We start from the raw sequence: 19,352 nt of genomic DNA on the forward strand, positions 1-19,352 counted from the left end.
ACCTTGCTATTTCCTTTCAAACCGACATGATTTTACTGTGAAAGCAGCTTTTTAACAAATGGCATAAGAAATACAGCAAGGCACACATTTTTTAAAAACTTCTGGGTTTTTTTTTTCTCATCACCACCTCAAGAAGCATAAAACCCCAAAATGTTGTACTTAATTCAGTAGAATGTCAGCAGTTCCTAATATACAACACCGTGCAGTTGTTTCTTGAAGTGTTGCATAGATTACATTTTTGTAAGTTAAAGAAACGAAACGCCGCTGATTTTAATTGCTCAATTTTTAGGTGCATTGAATCAGGAGGGCTTCTGACTTCTTTTTTGATTTTGCTGCAATCCAACAAAAGTGGTCACTTGAAAAGTGAAATAGGTTCCATAAACTTATGCATTATACACATAAATATTAAATCTGATACACAAAATAGAAGAGTACTGAGAGGTACAGTCCTGAAAAGATGAACCAGAGCGACTGTGAATTCTGTGGAGCTTCAAAACTTTAAAGAACAGAACCAGTGATAAAGTAGTACAGGAGCATTCAGTTTGGGAAGGAGAGGTCATTAGAGGTAGCTTGGGAAAGGAATCCTTATAAAAGCAAATGGCCTTGCTACAGTACAAAATGATCACCGAAACAGAACTAGCATATGCAGCCTGATCACAAAGCCAACATGAACAAATCACATTTGGAAAGAAAATTTATCTTGGGAGTCAGTGTAATGCAAGGCAGTGATACAATGGAATTGGAGGTCATCCCAGGGTTTACAGGATGAACCTGCACCTGAATTGCAGCCAAGTTTCTAAAAGGAAACAAAAAAAAAAAAAAAGTAATAGTAGGTTACAGAAAATGAAGTTTTATTTGCAAAACACAGCTCTTCCAGAACAGCCACAGATAGTCATTAAATGGTCACATGCCAGAGCCTTGAATGCAGAAGCTTACAGTAGGCAACGACTTTTAACAGCCTGAGGTACAAGTTAGTGTAAAAAAAAAATTGTATTGATGTAGAAAACATTGATTTTTGTAAAGACTTTGTTTCTGAAGAAACAAGGGAAGTCGTCAAATCTGACCTTTTCCCTGAATCCTGTCCTCATTCTTACCTGTAGACTTACCTTCAGCACACTCAAAAGTGCACCGATCAATGAAAACAGAGGAATTGTCAAAAGCCAAGCAACAAAAAGATCACTTTTTTTGTTTTGGTTTGGTTTTTAATATTTATGTAAACATATAGCATGAGATTGCAATGGAGAGGAGGAAAAGATTGTCACAGAATTAGTCCATGAATAGAAGTGTCAGTGTCACCAACGTACTTTTTAATTGTAAACAGCTATTTAGATGCTCTAGGACTGGCAATGGCTTAAATTTTCATACTATAGAATTATCTAGCTTAGAGTTTAGGGTTAAACTATTCATCAAAAAGCACAGGCTTATGATGAGGATTATGAAGAAGTAACTGTCAGAATACAGCTCAAAGATTAGTGCAAAGTACATCTCACAGGCATTTCCTAGGAGGCACTCCAGACATGCATTATGTGCCTTCCAAATTAAGCAGGAATATCTGGATCTATCCAGTTACCTTCTCCTTTGATCTTATTTGCTGTAACTGTCACACATATACACACATCCCATTTACAGAAGAAATGTGCTTACATGAAAATAGTTAAAAGCTCAACAGTTTGTTTAGAGATTAATGGAGAACTGATCTGGATAAGGGGGAATGTTGTATCAAAAGGTTTCTACAACTTTGGCATGAGTTGCACCTATCTGTAGTAAGAAAAGTCTCACTGATGGATTATCTCAGGCTTGTTTGTTCGATTATGCAATGCACAGGCAACACAAGATGGTCTGTTTATTCTATTTCATTTTTTTTAAGGTCAGCTACTGTAAGGAGCTAAAAAGTCAGACTGTTTTAAACACTACAAAGAAAGTTTAGAGTATGTATGTCCCCATAAAAAACATCTGGGAAAATAAAAAAGGGTAAGCAAAGATTTAGCTAATTCTTGTCGTTCCAATATTTAAAAGTAAACTATCACATCTTAACTATTGTCTAACCCTGTATATATGTTTTGTTTTTTCTCCTGTAATGAGTAATTAGCTAATAGTCTTTTGCATTCATGTATCATCTTTTCTCTGTGGATCTCAAAACATGTTTCAGCAAATAAATTGTGGGTTTCAAGTCCCATTGATGATTATTTTCATCACTTTGGTGCTAGAGAAACTAAGGCAAGGAAGGAGCAAGTCATACAAAAATCTGCTTTTGAGCAGGAACTAACAGTCAGGCCCTCTAAGTACCAGCTCTGGGTTTCTCCTGGCTATAGTAAGTGGCAGGATATTCCGGCTAATGTTGCAGCACAGTCAGATAAAACCAATTTTGTTTACTTAAGCCCAGGTGAAATATTTCCCCCCCTAAATCAGGTTAAAACTCACACTTGAATTAAAAATTCTGCACAAAAGGAAGGCAATAGCTTTTGGACTCATACAAACTAACAGATTACAAACAGATTTCTACTGTATGCTCTAGAAAAGACTTTGGACCCGTCACAGAAACCTCCTTAATGTATTGATCTCTACACATATTGAATGTGTGACTAAAAATTCCCATCCTATTGGTGAGTCATGGGTCACAGTGGCAGCAGAAGATTGCATGATCTCATTTACAGAAAGTTCTTTCAAGCTGTCCCCTACTTGAAGAATAAAATCAGCACAGCTTTATGAACTCCTCTGTTGAAGAATGCTCTGCTGCTCACACAAGAGACTAGCCAGTGCTGGCAGGGAGATTATTGGGTTTTTTTAAGCCTGCCTATAGAACTGTCATTATTTTACCATAATGCTCTTTTTTTCCCCCCTCAACATTTGGCAAAAATATTTTCTTCACTACTACTTTTATTCCCCTGCACATCCAAGGTAATACTAAAGCAGAATAAAATCAAACTACTTTTGAAACGATGCCTTTTTCAGCGTTGAATTCTTAGTATGCTTTAAAGGTACACATATACTATAGATTATTTTTTTTCTCTAAGTATTGCAGCTACACATGAAATTACACATTTAAATGAGCTTACAGCACAGGTGCTACAGGAAAAATAATGGTGTTTGCCATTTATCTTTCAAATTAAATAATGTGTTTTTAAATAGTAACTTTTTTCATAATACACTTATGGGAACAACATTTATCTGTCACATTTTAAAAGATGTATTAGTAATAAATGTAAATTACCTTTGGAAAATCAGTAATTAGCCTCATCAAAAAATAAACAATCTGCCACCAAAAAGATAATCTTTAGCATAGTTAAGTATAATAACTGTTATTTGAATAAGTTAACAAATTAGGATAGATTGCTTCTGTAATTCATTCCCCATAGCATGAGAGATGAAGTTAAAGCATCAGGCTTGTGAATGGGGGAAGGGAGCTCAGACTTTAGTGAAATCAAATCTAGCAGCTCATATTTTCATATTTTGATGTGCCAGAGATAAACTATAAGTATCCTAAGGCTTCACTACCAGGAATAATGCAGCACATATTTTCCCTGGAAGCAATGCCCTACGCATCAGTCAAGACCAGTACATCTTCCTAAATGTAAAGAGCGAGATGTAGTGTGAAGGGCTTTGTTACATAAAAATATCTGTCCAAAATTAAAATGATAACAATAAGCCTATTGAGTTCTTACATACAGACTCTGAACTACCTTTTATTACATTATGGGGCATTTATTATTATCACCATCCTCCCTATCCAATCTCAGTCCTTCCACTAACTGCATGCTGTCATATCCCAGTGTTACAAAAAACACAGCTGACTACCATGTAAGTAACTAGGAAGTTCTGAAGAGAGAGGGAAAGTTTACACAGTATTTTGAGATCCTCAGAGAAGAAGTACTAATGAATGAAAAAGACATGTTATTATCTTCATCAGTGAAAGAATGAGAACAAGAATAAAATCACACTCACTATAGGAAGTATTCTTCCTCCAATTAATATTATAAAAATGAGAGGGGGAAAAATAAGGAAACTAATAGAACAGTAATTTAGGCAAAGCTTATGTTTACATAATTATCACTTATCAACCTCAGACTTTTGTCATCATCTCAATTTCCAAGCAGAGGCTTCCATATACACATAATCTTTCCAATGTGATTCTGGAATATACAGTCTAATCTACTGAGTTTTGAAATTCCCAGTTGGTTTCCATTGCTTCTCCAGTTGTTTGGACGTGTCCAAGCACTAACCTAATTGGCAATCACCATGTCATGATAGCCTCTTTCAAAGCCATGTTAGAAATATCCTCTGTGCTACCGTAGTTCCGAGGCGATGCATTAGTCAAATAGAGAAGCATTGAAAGAGATAGTGGCAAGCTGCAGACTATTGCTGTCATAACCCAAAGGCTTTATTAGACATATTTAGACATATGTGAATGTGTAAATGCTGGGTAAACCACCCACATGTGCAAAAGAAAAGCCCAAGCACAGTAATGTAATACTAAAAAAAAATAAGAAAAACCCAGAAAATGCAGATGTTAGATATCTGATAGCAGCAAAGCAATTGATTTGGTATAATTAAGCCTAGATCTTCTGCTACAGCTACACAGTTTGCAATAGGAGAGTGGTAGTGGTTTTCATGAGCAGTGAGGAATAGACAGTCTTTTCTTCTAGCAACATCATGGCATCGTAGCATAACTTCAGTTGGAAGGAAACTTGAATGTCATCTGGTCCAACCTCTTGCTGAAAGGAAGGCTATTTTCAAAGGTAGATCCGATCATTCAGGGCCATGTCAGCTTGGATTTTGAAAATCTCCAAGGATGGAGATTCCAAATTTTCCTGAGGAAACCTGGTCCCGTGTTTAGCCTTGTGTTTTACTGGAAAATCTCTTGCTGCAGCTTCTGGCGAGCAGCAGCATATGAAATTGGAGTGGCATTTGGAGGAGTATTGGAGTGTCTAATGGAGGAGTATTTCCAGAGACTGATGGCATTTTATACAGCTATGGTAGCTTTTGGGTCACAACTAGTGAGACACAAAGCAGCAGTGCTATATGTTAAGATCTGATCTAGAAGTTCCTTTGTAGACCTTCTGTTGTAAAATGTGCAGTTATTGTTAGACATCTGTGTGAGGTCAGAAACTCCAGGTCTGAACCACCTTCAAACTTGGGAAGAGATCAGATTCACTTTTCCATCTTAGGTTTTACCATCTTACTCATGCTTCAAAATGTTTACCACAAAACAGAACTAAAGTTTTCAGTATCGCTGTGGTATTCAGATCTTTATTCTCCATTACCCCTCACATTATACTCTCTAATAATGTTGCGAAGATTACTTATTTTGGTAACCTCCAGGTTTGGCCTAACACTGTCTTGATGTATTTGTGTTCTTAATAATGGCTTATTGAACTTAAATCACGGTAAACTGACATCAAGTGATGACTTATCTCTCCACCTATTCTCCACTTTGTTTATCTTTTCCCCATGGCTTACATGGAAATACTGTAGAATTCCAACTCGCTCATCACCCAAAATTCTTGCAAAAACCAGAAGTTCAGCTTAGTGAAGTACTTCTGAACACCTCCTAAGGCCAGCTGACTGTGGAGAAGGGGTTCAAGGAATAGAGCTAGCTTCTGATTCCACAGGTAGGTTGAGGAGGGAAAAGGAGGCTGATATAGAAAGAACTGGTTCTGCAAGACAGCAGATTTGTTCTGGAAGGGAGCAGCTCCAGCCAGTGCAAAGCCAAAGGGCAAGAAGCAGTTGATATTCACTGCATTTGCTGACCAGTGGCATGTAATTGGGGTGATGGTGTAATCCAAACAAATGATAAAGCACTGTCCTAGAACAGACACCTGGACAGTGATTCATCTCCTTTCATTGTACAAAGATGTAAAATAAATAAAGTTTTTAAAAAGCAAAAAAGGCAAAACAATGAACGTGTAAAATGGATGAGTAACTTGCAGAGTACATACCTGGTTTTAGGAGAAAGTACGTGCCTAGAGAGGTTTACATTCTATCTGTGCATATTTATATGTCTTTCATTATGAAGATTCAGGAGATTTTCTTCACAAGCAAGAGTTTTACTGTTCTGATGCAAAACATCCTTTTTCTGTGAATGGCCAGGCTTTAACTGAAACTCTGTCGCTGAAGCCTCTTCAGCAGCAGCAGCAGCAGCAGCAGATCCTTCGGGCTCTTCAATTCCAGATGATTTTCCTGCACTACTCTTTTCAAGGTTATGTTCTGGAGAATTCTTTTCCAAACTTCCAGTTTGCCCATCAGAAACCAGCAAATCACCATCAGCCTTTTTCAAATCGTTTGGGGCACTTTGCTTGTTAGGATTTGGTATGTTGATGTTGTCATCCTCACATAAGAATGATGAATCCCTACCTTCAGATGAAGTTTTAACTTCTTCTAATGACTCTTGAGTCACTTCACCTTGTGACCCGGGAGATGTTTCAGAAACAGGGTTAGAAAGAGGTTGCTGCTGCTCAACTCGTGCTTCAGGAGTACCATTAGAAATGGATTGCTGCTGCTCGGCTCGTTCTTCCTCAGGACAGGCTTCAAAAAAGCACTCGATGTTTTCTCTCTCATCTGTGAAGTCTTGTGGCACAGGAGTGCTGCTCTTCTCCTCTATGTATTTGATTACCTCTCCGCAGTCACTATCATGAGACGAAAGTGAAAGATAAGAATAGAAGTCTCCTTTTCTTAGCTGAAGGGGTCTGTGAGAGTGTTCTAACACTTTTTCCTTGATCTGTGCTAATGAGGCTGGAGCAGATGACTCACATTCTGGTTGTGACTTACTTTTCAAAGCTGTTGATGCCATGTCTATTATTTCCTTCACAAAATTGTGCACTGAGCCATCTTCCATATTTCTTTTATCAAAAGCAGCAGATTCACAGTTACAGCATGAATCAAGACCATTGGCTGAGGAGTCACATTCTGCCTCACTGGGTTTCAAGGCTGGACAGCAATCTGTAGATTTTTCAGTAACGTTTATTCTACATTGTTGACCATCAGGTGAGGATGTTTGCAAAGCTGTATCATGGATGTCTGCACAGTTAATTTCTGAAGGAGATTCAAGACAAGGCTTTTTAGCAGGAGAGGAAGCAACAGAGTGGTGATCAGGCTGAAGATGACTTTGACATTCTTTTGGAGGGTTTCTGGATCCATCTGATGACAGAACAGCCTCCTTGCCATCCATATGTGAATCATCTGAACTGTCTGTAAATGCTTCACAGACGCAACATTCATTTTCAGCTTCTCTGACATCGAGTGATGCAGGAGTTTTGGGAGCTGCTGGTGTTCTAACAAGACATTCCTTTTGACTGCCAAGAGCATTTTCAACATTGCCATTCTCCATATCATCCACCAGCTGATCCTTCACCACCTGAGAGATATCTTTCATCAGGTGACTCTTTGTCCCTTTTTCACAACCACGTGGTCCATTCTTACGATTGCCATTATTTTCTGATATCTTCTGTACTGAGCCATTCAGAAGCGTTTCAATGCTTAATGTGTCTGTGGCTTTTGACGTTTCATTACTAACTTTACTGCGCTGAATCTCCTCGCTGAGGTTACTTTTTCTCTTCTCCCTTGTCAAAGAAAATTTTGGTCTAATCCAAGTCTGGAGTTCATTTTTTATATAATCAAGTCCTGAAATTAAATTGCATTCTTCATAAATATCCTCATCAGTTGCTATACTGGAGTCATCATCTTCATCTTTGATACCTAGCTCTTCCTCAGTTAAGGTAAGGGTGGAACTTGAAAGCAAATCACTGTCATCTTCATCATCAGTACAAGCAGAAGTGCAGGAGACATTAACAATCATGCTGACATTGACATCACTCTCATCAGCTACAGATCTATTAAGATGTTTTCTAAATGATGCATTTGAATCTGGTATTTTATTTCTGTGCAGCACGATGTCTTCAGAGCAGAGAGAAAGATCCTCGCTGCTGCTGAGTTCAGTGAGAGATGCTGCTGAGTCCTCGTTGATGGAGGATGCGATGTCTAGAGACATCTGTCCAGTAAAAGACATTTTTTGGGAGCTACTTTGGAGCGTTATATCAGAGATGCTGCGCTTTATCTTTTGATCTACAGGACTCTGGATATTCTCTAAGCGATTCAAAAGGTCTAACGTTCTTTTGCTGAGCTCGCCAACAGAATCGCTGCTTGCACTTATGTCTCCTGAGCCATGATGACTAAACAGATCTTCGTTGCTTTTGCAGGAGGTCAGCCAGCTCTCCAAAGAGGTGCTTCTCTGAAGGCCATCTCCACTTTTAAAAATACCTGAGCTGAACAAATCACCCACTACAGACAGAGATTCTAACGAAGAGCTACGGGATAAAGTTGGAACCTGCCTCGGATTGTCGGCAACAGTTAACTTTCTTAGGGTTTCTGCAGATTTACAGGAATTGGGATCTAATTCTCCAGGGATACTTTCCAGAGTACGGTCATGAATAAACCCATCTGATTGTGACTCTCCAGGCTTACGCTCAGACTTACCAGGTATTTTATCAAAACAAAAGCCATGGAGCAAACTGCCCTCCGGATGTGCTTTTTCAATTTGCGACTGTTTCATTATCTCTGGCAATTTGAATTTGGAGCCTTGAAGATAGGAGTAATCGTAAAATGTAAAGACATCATGCTTTCCTTGCAATTCTTCTAGACAAACAGGGTTACACATGGTAATTCTGTCCAAATCCTCATCATTTTCACTTCCACAACCTGCAGAAGATGCTGTCTGGAAATCATCTGTCAGACTAGCACGGTCTTCTTCACCTTGCTTTAGTTTTTGTTTTATTACATCCACTATATCCTCCACTCGAGTGTCTGCATGCCCAATTTCAGGATTACTCTGAGTGCTTTCAATATCATTTAGCAAAAAAATCTCTGAATTGTTTGTGGTTTCTGTATCACATTCACTCACTATGCCACTTTCACTCTCAGAATGCCTACTTATGTTTCCACTCTGGTACATATAGTTATAGGGCTTTGCCAATGTGGTCCCCCCTATTAGGTCTGGCAGGGATTTGGTAGATGAAAATGATGAGTCTTTACTGAGAGCTTTGTTCAGAGCGTTAGCCTGTGCTATACTGGAGAGATTGGATGCTTTTTTCAAAAAAGGCATGTGTTTTTTTTCTGATAATTCAATATTATGAAGACTATAGACCTGATAGATGTGAGGATTTGGAGGAGAAGTAATGCTGGGACAATAAAGGGGACTTCCACGATCACTGATACTTTCGTCTTCGTTCACATTGGTATCACCACATTCTCCTGAAGTAGCCTTCAGGCTTAGATCATCCTTCCTGAGTTCCTGATCAGGATCACTTAAGTCTTCATGAATACTGATCAGCTTATTACTTATGTCAGTTTCATCCCATTCTAGTGCATCTTCACTTGGACCATTTAGATCCATCAAACTCGGATCAATAACGTTCAGAGGCTCCTGCAAAAAAAAAGAAAGAAAAGAAAAGAAAAGAAAAGAAAAAAGAAAAAGGAAGTCAGAGATTAAAAATATTTACAGCTGCACTTTAAATGTCCTTCCCCTGAAATCACATAAGTAAATTAATGGGACTAAAGTGCATTTTTGGTAAAACGATCACTAACAGGCTTTTAATTTTATTATGTTTTGTGTACCATTAAAACAATCAATTAAAATGAAACCTATTCAATTTGGTATGATTTTTTTTTTTCCCCAGTCTTCTCAGTTGTGGTGGGTTTTTGTTGGTTTTGGGTTTTGTTTTTTTCCTCCTCATTCGCTGTCAAAATATAATACAGACATTTCTTTAATGGAGATTAATTGTGGTTACTCATTACAAAGTTCTTCCCCATGAGGGCGGTGAGACACTGGAACAGGTTGTCCAGGGAGGTGGTAGAAGTCTCATCCCTGGAGGTTTTTCAGGCCAGGCTGGATGTGGCTCTGAGCAACCTGATGTAGTGTGAGGTGTCCCTGCCCATGGCAGGGGGCTTGGAACTAGATGATCCTTGAGGTCCCTTCCAACCCTGACGATTCTATGATTCTGTGACTGTATACATAACAAGTTTTAACCATCTGTGAAATTGTTAAAGTGCTAGTATAAAGCAAGCAATTAGTACTTTATTATGTTGGATATGTGGGAATGTTTCTCAGCCTGCCTGAGTTTAGAAGAGTAAAGCTATAAAGGATTTATTTATTAAAGGAATTTGGAAATTTTTTTAACAAACTACTCTGGTGTTAGTCTTAAAACAACAGGTCCAATGCACTGGAAATCACAAGAAGATGAATTTTTTACTAGAATTTAGTCTATTTATTCTTTACTTGATAATAAAGGCAGTACTAATGACCAGTAAGTAATACTAATGAATGTTAATATCTTCAGCTGTAAGAACAATCAGGCTAATCAAACACTGCATGAATTTCAAATACTGTCTGTGCTGACACCTTTGTCTAGGACAGGGCTAATAAATAATTGAGCTAAACTTAGTCTGCCTTTTTTTAAAGACTTTTTTAACTTTCCAATAATATTTGCTGTTATGATTCAGGACATGTAGCATCAACAATTGTTCCTTCCAAAAACACACGTGGGAGGAAAAGAACATCCTGATGATTCTTCTCATTCAAATGTGATTTGTAACATGGCCAACAGTACTGACTCAATTTAACCTCTCAAAATAAGACAGAAGTGGACCCTGAGTTTGGGGCTGGTTCTCTGAGCACAATTTAATTTTACTTCATTTTTCTGTTTATTGAGAGGTCTCCATATTAGGAAAGGTTTTGCTTACACAATAAGTCTTAGAACTGTTAGCTAACATAGAATTGCTTAGTTTAAATCAGCTTAGCAGTTGAACAGGATCACTGTATCCAGAAAAACAAGCACTTAAAAAACCCCCACCCTTTCAACTATGACCTCTTACTCTCTGAAGATTTCCTGGAGCAAGTTTTGTTTTTCAAACAGAGCACTGATCACACACCAAACAGCAATCTAAATCACAACAAACTCACAAAGTTACTGAAATGCAAGCAGATAAAATGAGGCTGTAGTCCAGAGGAGTGCAGTTGTACACAGCTTAGTTTACTGACTTAGATTCATTGAGACTCGGCCAAGGTTAATTGTGCAGAGAAAGGCATCTATCTCTGACTTTGATTCTCGGCTGGGAACTCTCTCTCAGGCAGGAACTAAAGCTGCTCAGCCCCTTTATGAGAAATCATGGTACGTTCTCCAACAGCTCAAGAGTTAGGCTGCTGATTTTGGGTGTGGGACACCGTGTCAGACTGAGCATGAGAGACACACGGCAGGCTCTCATTCTCTCAGGAGAAGTTCTACCTACATGCTGTTCTGAAAAGAAGCCTGCTTTGCATGTTTCATTTTGCATAAAACAATTAAATATTGATTGGGTCGCAGATGAGGAGAATTTTATCCTGCAGCGCAGTGTTCAGTACATTTGATTGGCAAGAGGCACAGGCAGGTCCAAATCCCTGTTCCAGTGTCTGGTTAATTATTAATATAGGTGGCAATGTTTCTGTGCTCAACACAAGGCTACCCCACCCCAGTATGTCCAGTAGACCAATGACTAAAACACTCAGCTGACAGGAGGAAGAATGATTTTCTCCAAATTGGGCAGAGAAGCTATCCACCATTCAGCAGGGTGCTATGATTTGATGAACTGAAACACTCTCTGTGTAATACATATATGTGCCCTCGTGCTTCACTGGGCTTAGTTGTAAGGCAGGTCCCTGTGTACAGGTCTGTCCCTGTGCAGCTCTGTTAAGGTACAGCACACAATCACGGATAGAAGCACAGGTTCCAAAGAATGTTTTCCCCCTTGGCACATGTGGGATAACTGCCTAGCTTTCCATGGGGCTGGAAGAAAAGCTGATTTAGTACTCTTTGGGACCAAGGTCATTTACAATCAGCAGGTGTTTGTGTAATATGAAGATCCACAAATCTGGCCTGCTAAAGAGCTGAAGGAAGAAGTCTTATGAAGATAAGCTGTCCCTGTTTTGGTTAAAACTGATAAAGGAAGGCTAAAATAGCATAAACACCCAACTTCAAAACAGATTTTGAGTGCCAGGGTGCCCAAACAAAGACCTTTGCAATTTTACTATTAAAGCTGACACCCCTCAGTATGCTAATGAGCCAAACTGAGTAGATGCTAGACATATATACCTATGTTACTCAACTCTCCTCCCAAATCATGATAAACATCACCTAGAAGGCAGAGATCGCCTGGGATAGTGTATAAAGCCCACAAGGAGAACAACTCTCAGGAGGGCCAGCAGCTGCAACAGGTGTGTGCAGGGGCACCTATACCGGCACAGTTGAAGACAGTCAATGGGCTGTGCTCCTTTTCCTTCATCCAAGACAGGGACACCCTTCTTAACAAAAACTGCATCTTCAATATATAGCTTAACTTATGCTTCATTTCTATTATAGATTGGAGCAAAGGTTTGCATCTCCAGCTTTGACGGAGGCTACCCAGGATTTATTAACCCGAGATCATCCTACAGCCAGCGCATTTATCACTGGCAATCCCAAATCTGTTGTATCTGTTGCTTTAATAAATTAAACCACTTGATTGTTTCAACTTTCTGAACCTGTGTCAGAGCAAGTCCTTACTGGGACACCTGAAAGACAGGCAGATGTTAATTTTGCTGAATAATTCCAGTAACGGTCCTGGGCTCTGAGGCAGGCAGGCATTGGGATCTTACCTGTAACGTGGCAGCATGTTAGGAGGATTTGGGGATTTTGAGAAACTGTCATGGCTAATGCTGAAGGCTAGAGTCTCTTTGTGGATCTACCTATCCTAAGGATTTCCTGGAGTAAGTTTGTTACAGTCTTTGGTTTGTTTTTTGTTACTGTGTTTTGGTCTCTTCCCCTATACAATATTGGCTAGTGATAGTTTAAATGTTACATTTTCATGAAAAAAAATCCATTTGCTAGATAACTACAGCTATCAGAGCAGTTCTGTACATTGTGAAGTTCAGAAACCCATATTTGGATTTGCCAGCTTGCCATGTTTTCCTAATGGCTGCAGGTCGGACCTAGTTTCTCACCTACAGCTGACCCTTAACCAACCTGCAAGTTAAATATGGTGTAAGAGAATGATAATAATTAAATTAACTTAAGTTTGAAAACCTGTTAAACTAAACAAGAAATCAGGTACAATTACTCATTTTCTCTGTGGGATGTTTTACAACTCTGTTGTACTTAGCATGAGGAACACACTGCTGTGGAAAGCTTCCTAAACTGCATAATTTTACCGTTTTAAGCTTCTGCCAGCTGCAAAAAGAAATTCCCAAAGGCAGGATATCAGCAGCAGGTTCCGAGGATTTTATGTTCCATACAATCTCAAAACCCAAAACATTTGGTCCTTATTGGTCAGGAAGATAACCTTCCCCCTGTAAATCAACACTTGGCTGCTTTGTTTGTTCTGCAAGTCAGATGGACTAAAACAATAAAACATGTAGAGTTGTGACCTCAGCCCATTGATCTTCACTGAGTGCTCCTCACTTCAAAGCCTATTTTTTATTCTCCAAATGCACATGCTTTTCTGAGGCCTGGAAGAGGCAATGATGGTAAGGCTTGATTTATTTACGTTTTCCTTCTGATTGTCACAGATCTAATTCCAAAGGCTCTTATGTAGACATGGCCATTTCACTAGCACGGCTTTCTCTGTGCAAGGAACTGATCGAATGGGTACCAGCGAATTACAACTTTTCTTGCAAACATTGTTTCCCTTAAAGTACAACTTCAGTGATTATCGACTGCATTGGCAGCCCTTCCCAAGTACAGACCTAGTTGTAACTCTGAAACAAACCACTCAGTAAGTCACAAACGTTTTGCATGTGGCGTTTTCAGCAGAGGTATTTATTTGCCCTTTCCTTTTTACAAAATTTATCAAGCTGCTCAAACAAGAAAGAGACTTTAGACATCAAGGAGAGAGCAGCACCCTACAGACTCCTGAATAAATCTCTGGAGTGAAGAATAGAAGGTGGTGTCACTCCAGCCTGTGTTTGCACTGACAGCAGCAGCAAGTTAAAATCCAGGGATCTCTGAGGACTATTTTTATGATGTCAGACGTCTACTTATCAAGCTGCTCAGTGCATAGGTAGGGTGCTGGAGGATTAGCATTATCATGATAGCAATAAATTATTAGGACTTTCCAACAGAACATTTAAAATTCCCCAAACTGATCCTTCACTTGGTGCTATTCCGAGGATGGGAGGTACAACACCATTGTGTCAGCTGGTGTCAGAGCTAAATTCTGATTGCTCACTTTGCTGGGAAAAAAACTGCTGTTATTTCTTGTCCTGTCTGTCTTGTTGTTTGCCAAGCTCTGCATAGAAGACAGACTTCAATTAAAGAGGTTTAAGTGCGCTACAGAGCTTCAGATTTCAATGGGGTGAGCTCTCTAGGCTCACACTCTTCAGTCCTGGCCTGGTGACAAAACATGCTGTAAAGGTACCGTTCCAGTTGACAAAAATTCTTTGGATAGCAGCTGGTGCAACTGATGGCCAGATTTCCTGGAATTTAGCAACCTGGGGTTTATGTGTGCAAGAGTGTGTGTATAAATACACACAGGCATATGTGTGTGTGTGTGTGTGTGTGTTATCTTTCTAAAAGTGGGTATCCTTCAAGTAGGTCCAAGTGACACAAATTATTATACAGTCACTAAATACCACTACGTCTAAAGTAGATCTTGATGGTCAGGAGTTACAGTTAAAAAAAAAAAGGTAAATAGTTTTGATCAAGCAAGTAAAAAAACCCCAATGCAATGCAACCAAAAGGATGTGCAATATCATGCACATTCTCATTTTTAAATTATTACCACCAGATAAACACCACTTAGGAAGCATTTACTGTTGCACGAAAAGTTTCTGTTATAATGAAGCCAATAACCAATTAAATTACAGACTCGGGAGAGGCTGAATTAATTTTGATGTATTTGAAAGCGCTGCTTTAAGAGTTTGACTATTCCTAATTTGACCCCTGAACCGTTTTGCTGAGGGCAGTATTCCCACTTCATTGTGATAACTCATGTGAGCAAAGTTAGGTGCACACGTAAATCCTTGTAGTGCTGCAGAGCTGGCGTTCAACGGTTAAACAGCTCATCTGCAGAAAATGTTATTGGGAAGAAATTAGATTATTAAGCCAAAACCAAACAAACAAAAAAAGAAGACATTTCCTAGACCCCAGTTCTCTTTCTGGAAAAGTCTCAAAAATGCATTTTTTCATTTGTTTCCTTTAGTAAAACATGGATAGTTCTGCTTTTTCCGCAGCAAATTTTATTAAACAATGATTCTCTGTTTCCAGCTTCATTTGCATGAGCTACTCCAGTACAGATACTTTGTGTTGGTGAAACTGGCCTGTAATGTAACCCCTACGTACCATTATATTTTTTTAAAGGAATTAACATGAAAAAAAGAGCTTTTACAATAATAAATACAAACTCTGTTCCTCCCTCCCCTGCAACATATCCTTCAGTTGCTGTGGACAAATTATCCAAACTTAACTGCACTCAGAGGCCAGGGAAAAAAAGAAAGAGAAAGAAAGAAAACCATCCCCCATCTCCAGGAATGTGTGCACATTCAAGAAAGACAAACATGATTCTGTCTTTTGAAAAATGCAAGCATGCCAAGTACTCTGCTGAGGGAAATAGTCATGTGTACAGTACCCACTTCACCCCTGCTTCACTTAAGTTCATTTTCTAAATGGGGTTCCCTACACCGTAGCCAAGAAGAAAACCGTCCCCATTTCCCAACACCAACGTTTTAATATGCATAAGGATATTAATGCATAACATTCCATGTGCATATTCCACGCATAATATTCCATGTGCATCATACTGAAGTGACCTGCACATTACAGTATGGACTCAAAATATATGGAAGCAGTATGCCTTATCACAGATCACTGGAGAAACTGATCATGAGCATACATATTTGTTATAGCTTCAGTTAGAAGAAGAAGAAAACAAGAAAATAAGATCCAAGGCTGTGGTTCACACTATCACTTCCTTCATTTTACAATTAGTATTGCCTCTCCTGATGAAATGCTCAGGCCTTACAGGTTATTGCCAAAGTCCTACATGGGTGGTTATATGTAAAGGTTGCTGTACCACAGGAAGGACATTGACTTCACCTCTGCTGTCTGCAGGCTGCGGCTCATGGGAACAACTGAGGTTCCACCATTGCTCAGGTATCTGTCTTTATGGTGCTGTTCGAAGTTCTCTGATAACACTCAGAAATAAAAGTCTGGAGGATAGGATTGTCATGCCTAGGTTCAAAAAATGATAATTTTCTTTGTCATGTCAGCAGTTTTTTGGGAACATCTCAGCAACAGATGAAATAACTGCAGTCACATTTTAAGAAAATGTCCCTACTAGAGCTAGAAGAGTTTTTAGGAGTCAGAGACTGCTATTAGTTAGAGTCTGCTATTCAAATGTCACCTGATGATGCTAGGTAACACTACGGTATCAGTCATGCCTGCACTGGAGTCCTATGAGGGTCATCTTCTAACTTCCTTGTTAAGCTGCCTGCAGTACCAGATGGCCAAAAGAAAGACTGAAAGGCTCCAGCCCCTACACACACACAAGTCAGTGCATATAATCAAAGTGAGCCATGTCAGCAGAAGGCCTCCAAGAACTAAATTCTATCACAAAGTATTGCCTAGATTGCAAAAGATCACAGATCAAAGCAAAAGCAGGGGCTCAGCATGCCAAGTCCCAGTGCTGTGCCCACAGTAGCACTGCTAACACACTACCTGCTATCTATTTTCCAGCCTCTGTGGAAGCAGGAGCCTCCTTTTTGTGGTCTCTTCCAACCCTGACTGATACTATGATACTATGGCTTTCTAACATCTCTGGTTCTTATTTGTTGAAGAAGACCTTTGAATGTTCCTAGAGAGCATAAGAACATCTATAACATTTTTATATTGAATCATATTGTTATCCAAATAGGTTTACAGCCCCAGACCTGTATGCCAAGTTGTGTATTTGGGCTTTTTTTGTTAGCTTTTTGTGTGATGAGAAAACTGGGCTACATGGCATATTTTACTGACTGCTGTTTTTGCTGCTTTGTAGTTCTCCTTTCATCTGTCAAGAGGTTACATGACAGGATTTTTCACCCCTGAATGTCATTTTGGTCTCACCTTTACTTCAGAGGAATATATTATTTTCTTTGTGCAAGAATACAACACAAGCCCTTTATGAAACTCCTAGGAAAACATTCCTAGCTTTACTCAACCCCAAAACGTTGCCATGCACACCTAGTTCAGAAAAGAGCAAATCCTGGCACTCTTCCTCAGATACATGCCCATGCAAGTTGGTGGGAGTTCATCCACGCCAAATCTCAGAATCTGACCCAACCAAAGATCAGTTAAGACAAGAAGATCCACCAAATCCAGGAAATCTGTGGGACCAACCATACTTAAAAAGGTTCAAATGTTGGTTGTCTACACTGCAGATATTCAGCACAGTTTTGTCACTGGTATGCCCATAGTGATGGCAAATCAGTTGCTTTCTGCATTTAGATGCCCATGAATGAAGTTGTACTAGCAAAGCTACAGTAGCATAATAAAATCTGTATTGTTTTGCCTTTGTACTGTTCAAGAGGTCTGCATACTTGTTAAGAATACTTTAATTGTTCACATTGGAACTGATACTCCTTTAATGTTGTACTCTCAGTTAAACCAGAACAACTCAGTATGAATGGACTCAGTAGCCATCTCCAAACTACAACAAGCACCATCAGGCCACCTGGAATCACAGAGCTTAAAAAGCTTTGTTTCAGCAGAAATGAGTGTTTGTGAGAAACAGTAAAGAGTGAGAATCACCATAGAAACAGATAGATATAAAGGTAAGAAAGAATAGGACATAAGCCCTTGGGAGCTTGACCTTAGGATAAACCTAGAAAGAAAGTTTTCTCACTGAGAGCTGGAGGAAAGAGGCTTGAATTCCTAAATAAAAATTCCTCCTGTATACTGGAAAGGGAGATGTTATCTATTATTTATGAATAACACGACTGCATGAAAAATATCTGGCTCTATCATCAGTTTCTCCTCCTTGTGAAGCAGTTGAGAGACAACCAAATTTATCCTAATCTATGTTATCAAAGAGAATGGACTCCCCCCCCCCCCCCCTTTTTTTTTGTTTTTAATTTTCAGCACAATTTCTTTGTAATCTCAGTTACAGTGCCTTCTGAAGTCATTGATTCACCATCTGTAAATTTGGGGAGTCAATAAGATAGCATTGTGAAGTCAAAGGCATGTTAGAAGCACTGGACAGTCTGCATGCCTACGGATTTCCAAGCGTGTAGTTAAACACCACAGTTGCCAATAAGTGGCAGAAAGGTCTCATGGCCATGAATCAAAGTTACAATGGAAAGCACCTCGAGGATCCAATACTACTGTTTTTTGCATTACACAAACGATACCTAAGAGCTGCTTTTCAAATGTTGCAAAATAGAAACACTGGCCTATCTCCAAGTATTAGAGGTACCCAGGAATTGCTCCTCCACTAAGATCATCTCATTTTGAACATGGTGCTGTTGTTTTCTTGCTTATCTCATTGGTAAGAGATGATGATTATAGTTCTCTTTGTACAAAATAGATGCCCAACCCTGGAGCTGGCTGATAAAAAGGGATTGGTATTTTCAGTCTAATCTAGTATCTTGAGTAGATCCCATGCAATATCTTGAGTACCAGTGTTACAGGCACATACTGGCTTGGTCACTTGAGAAATTATTTAATATAAGCACACTTTGTAGAAATTCACTTAGAAGAAGATAAAGTAATGGACAACTTTGTTGATCTTGGACAACTTTGTGTCTTGATATGGTAAGAGGTTTGTATTTGCCTGCCTGGGTTTGGCTGAGTACAAAATTACAATGGGGAGTACCTCATTATTCCAAACCTACTGTTCCCATTGTTTAGCTTTCTTCTGTTACAGGAGAGTTTATTTTAAATCTTACACAGTTTAAACTTGGGTTTGGATGGGAACATAAACAAGATTTAAGTCTATCCACAACATAGAATACATAGAATAAACCAGGTTGGAAGAGACCTTCAAGATCATCACGTCCAACCCATCAACCAATCCAACCCACCTAAACAACTAACCCATGGCACCAAGCACCCCATCAAGTCTCCTCCTGAAAACCTCCAATGTTGGCGACTCCACCACCTCCCCAGGCAGCCCATTCCAATGGGCAATCACTCTCTCTGTATAGAACTTTTTCCTAACATCCAGCCTGAACCTCCCCTGGTGCAGCCTGAGACTGTGTCCTCTTGTTCTGGTACTGGCTGCCTGGGAGAAGAGACCAACATCCGTCTGTCTGCAACCTCCCTTCAGGTAGTTGTAGAGAGTAATAAGGTCACCCCTGAGTCTCCTCTTCTCCAGGCTAT

General features: G+C 39.4%; 1 protein-coding gene across 2 annotated transcripts in view; it reads right to left on the reverse strand.

Annotated features, from left to right (window-relative positions):
- Positions 1–328: 328 nt before the first annotated feature.
- AKAP6 (A-kinase anchoring protein 6) overlaps positions 329–19,352 on the reverse strand; it is a 281,842-nt gene continuing 262,818 nt past the window's right edge. For both annotated transcript variants that reach the window (XM_054162087.1, XM_054162088.1), the window contains exons 13-14: positions 5,937–9,415; positions 329–796 (exon numbers count right to left, since the gene is read on the reverse strand). In XM_054162087.1, coding sequence (XP_054018062.1) covers positions 5,978–9,415 — 3,438 coding nt within the window. In that variant the 3' untranslated portion in view covers positions 329–796; positions 5,937–5,977. The remainder of the gene's footprint in view (positions 797–5,936; positions 9,416–19,352) is intronic.

Source organism: Dryobates pubescens, chromosome 5, assembly GCF_014839835.1.
Source record: "Dryobates pubescens isolate bDryPub1 chromosome 5, bDryPub1.pri, whole genome shotgun sequence".
Lineage (NCBI taxonomy): Eukaryota > Metazoa > Chordata > Aves > Piciformes > Picidae > Dryobates > Dryobates pubescens.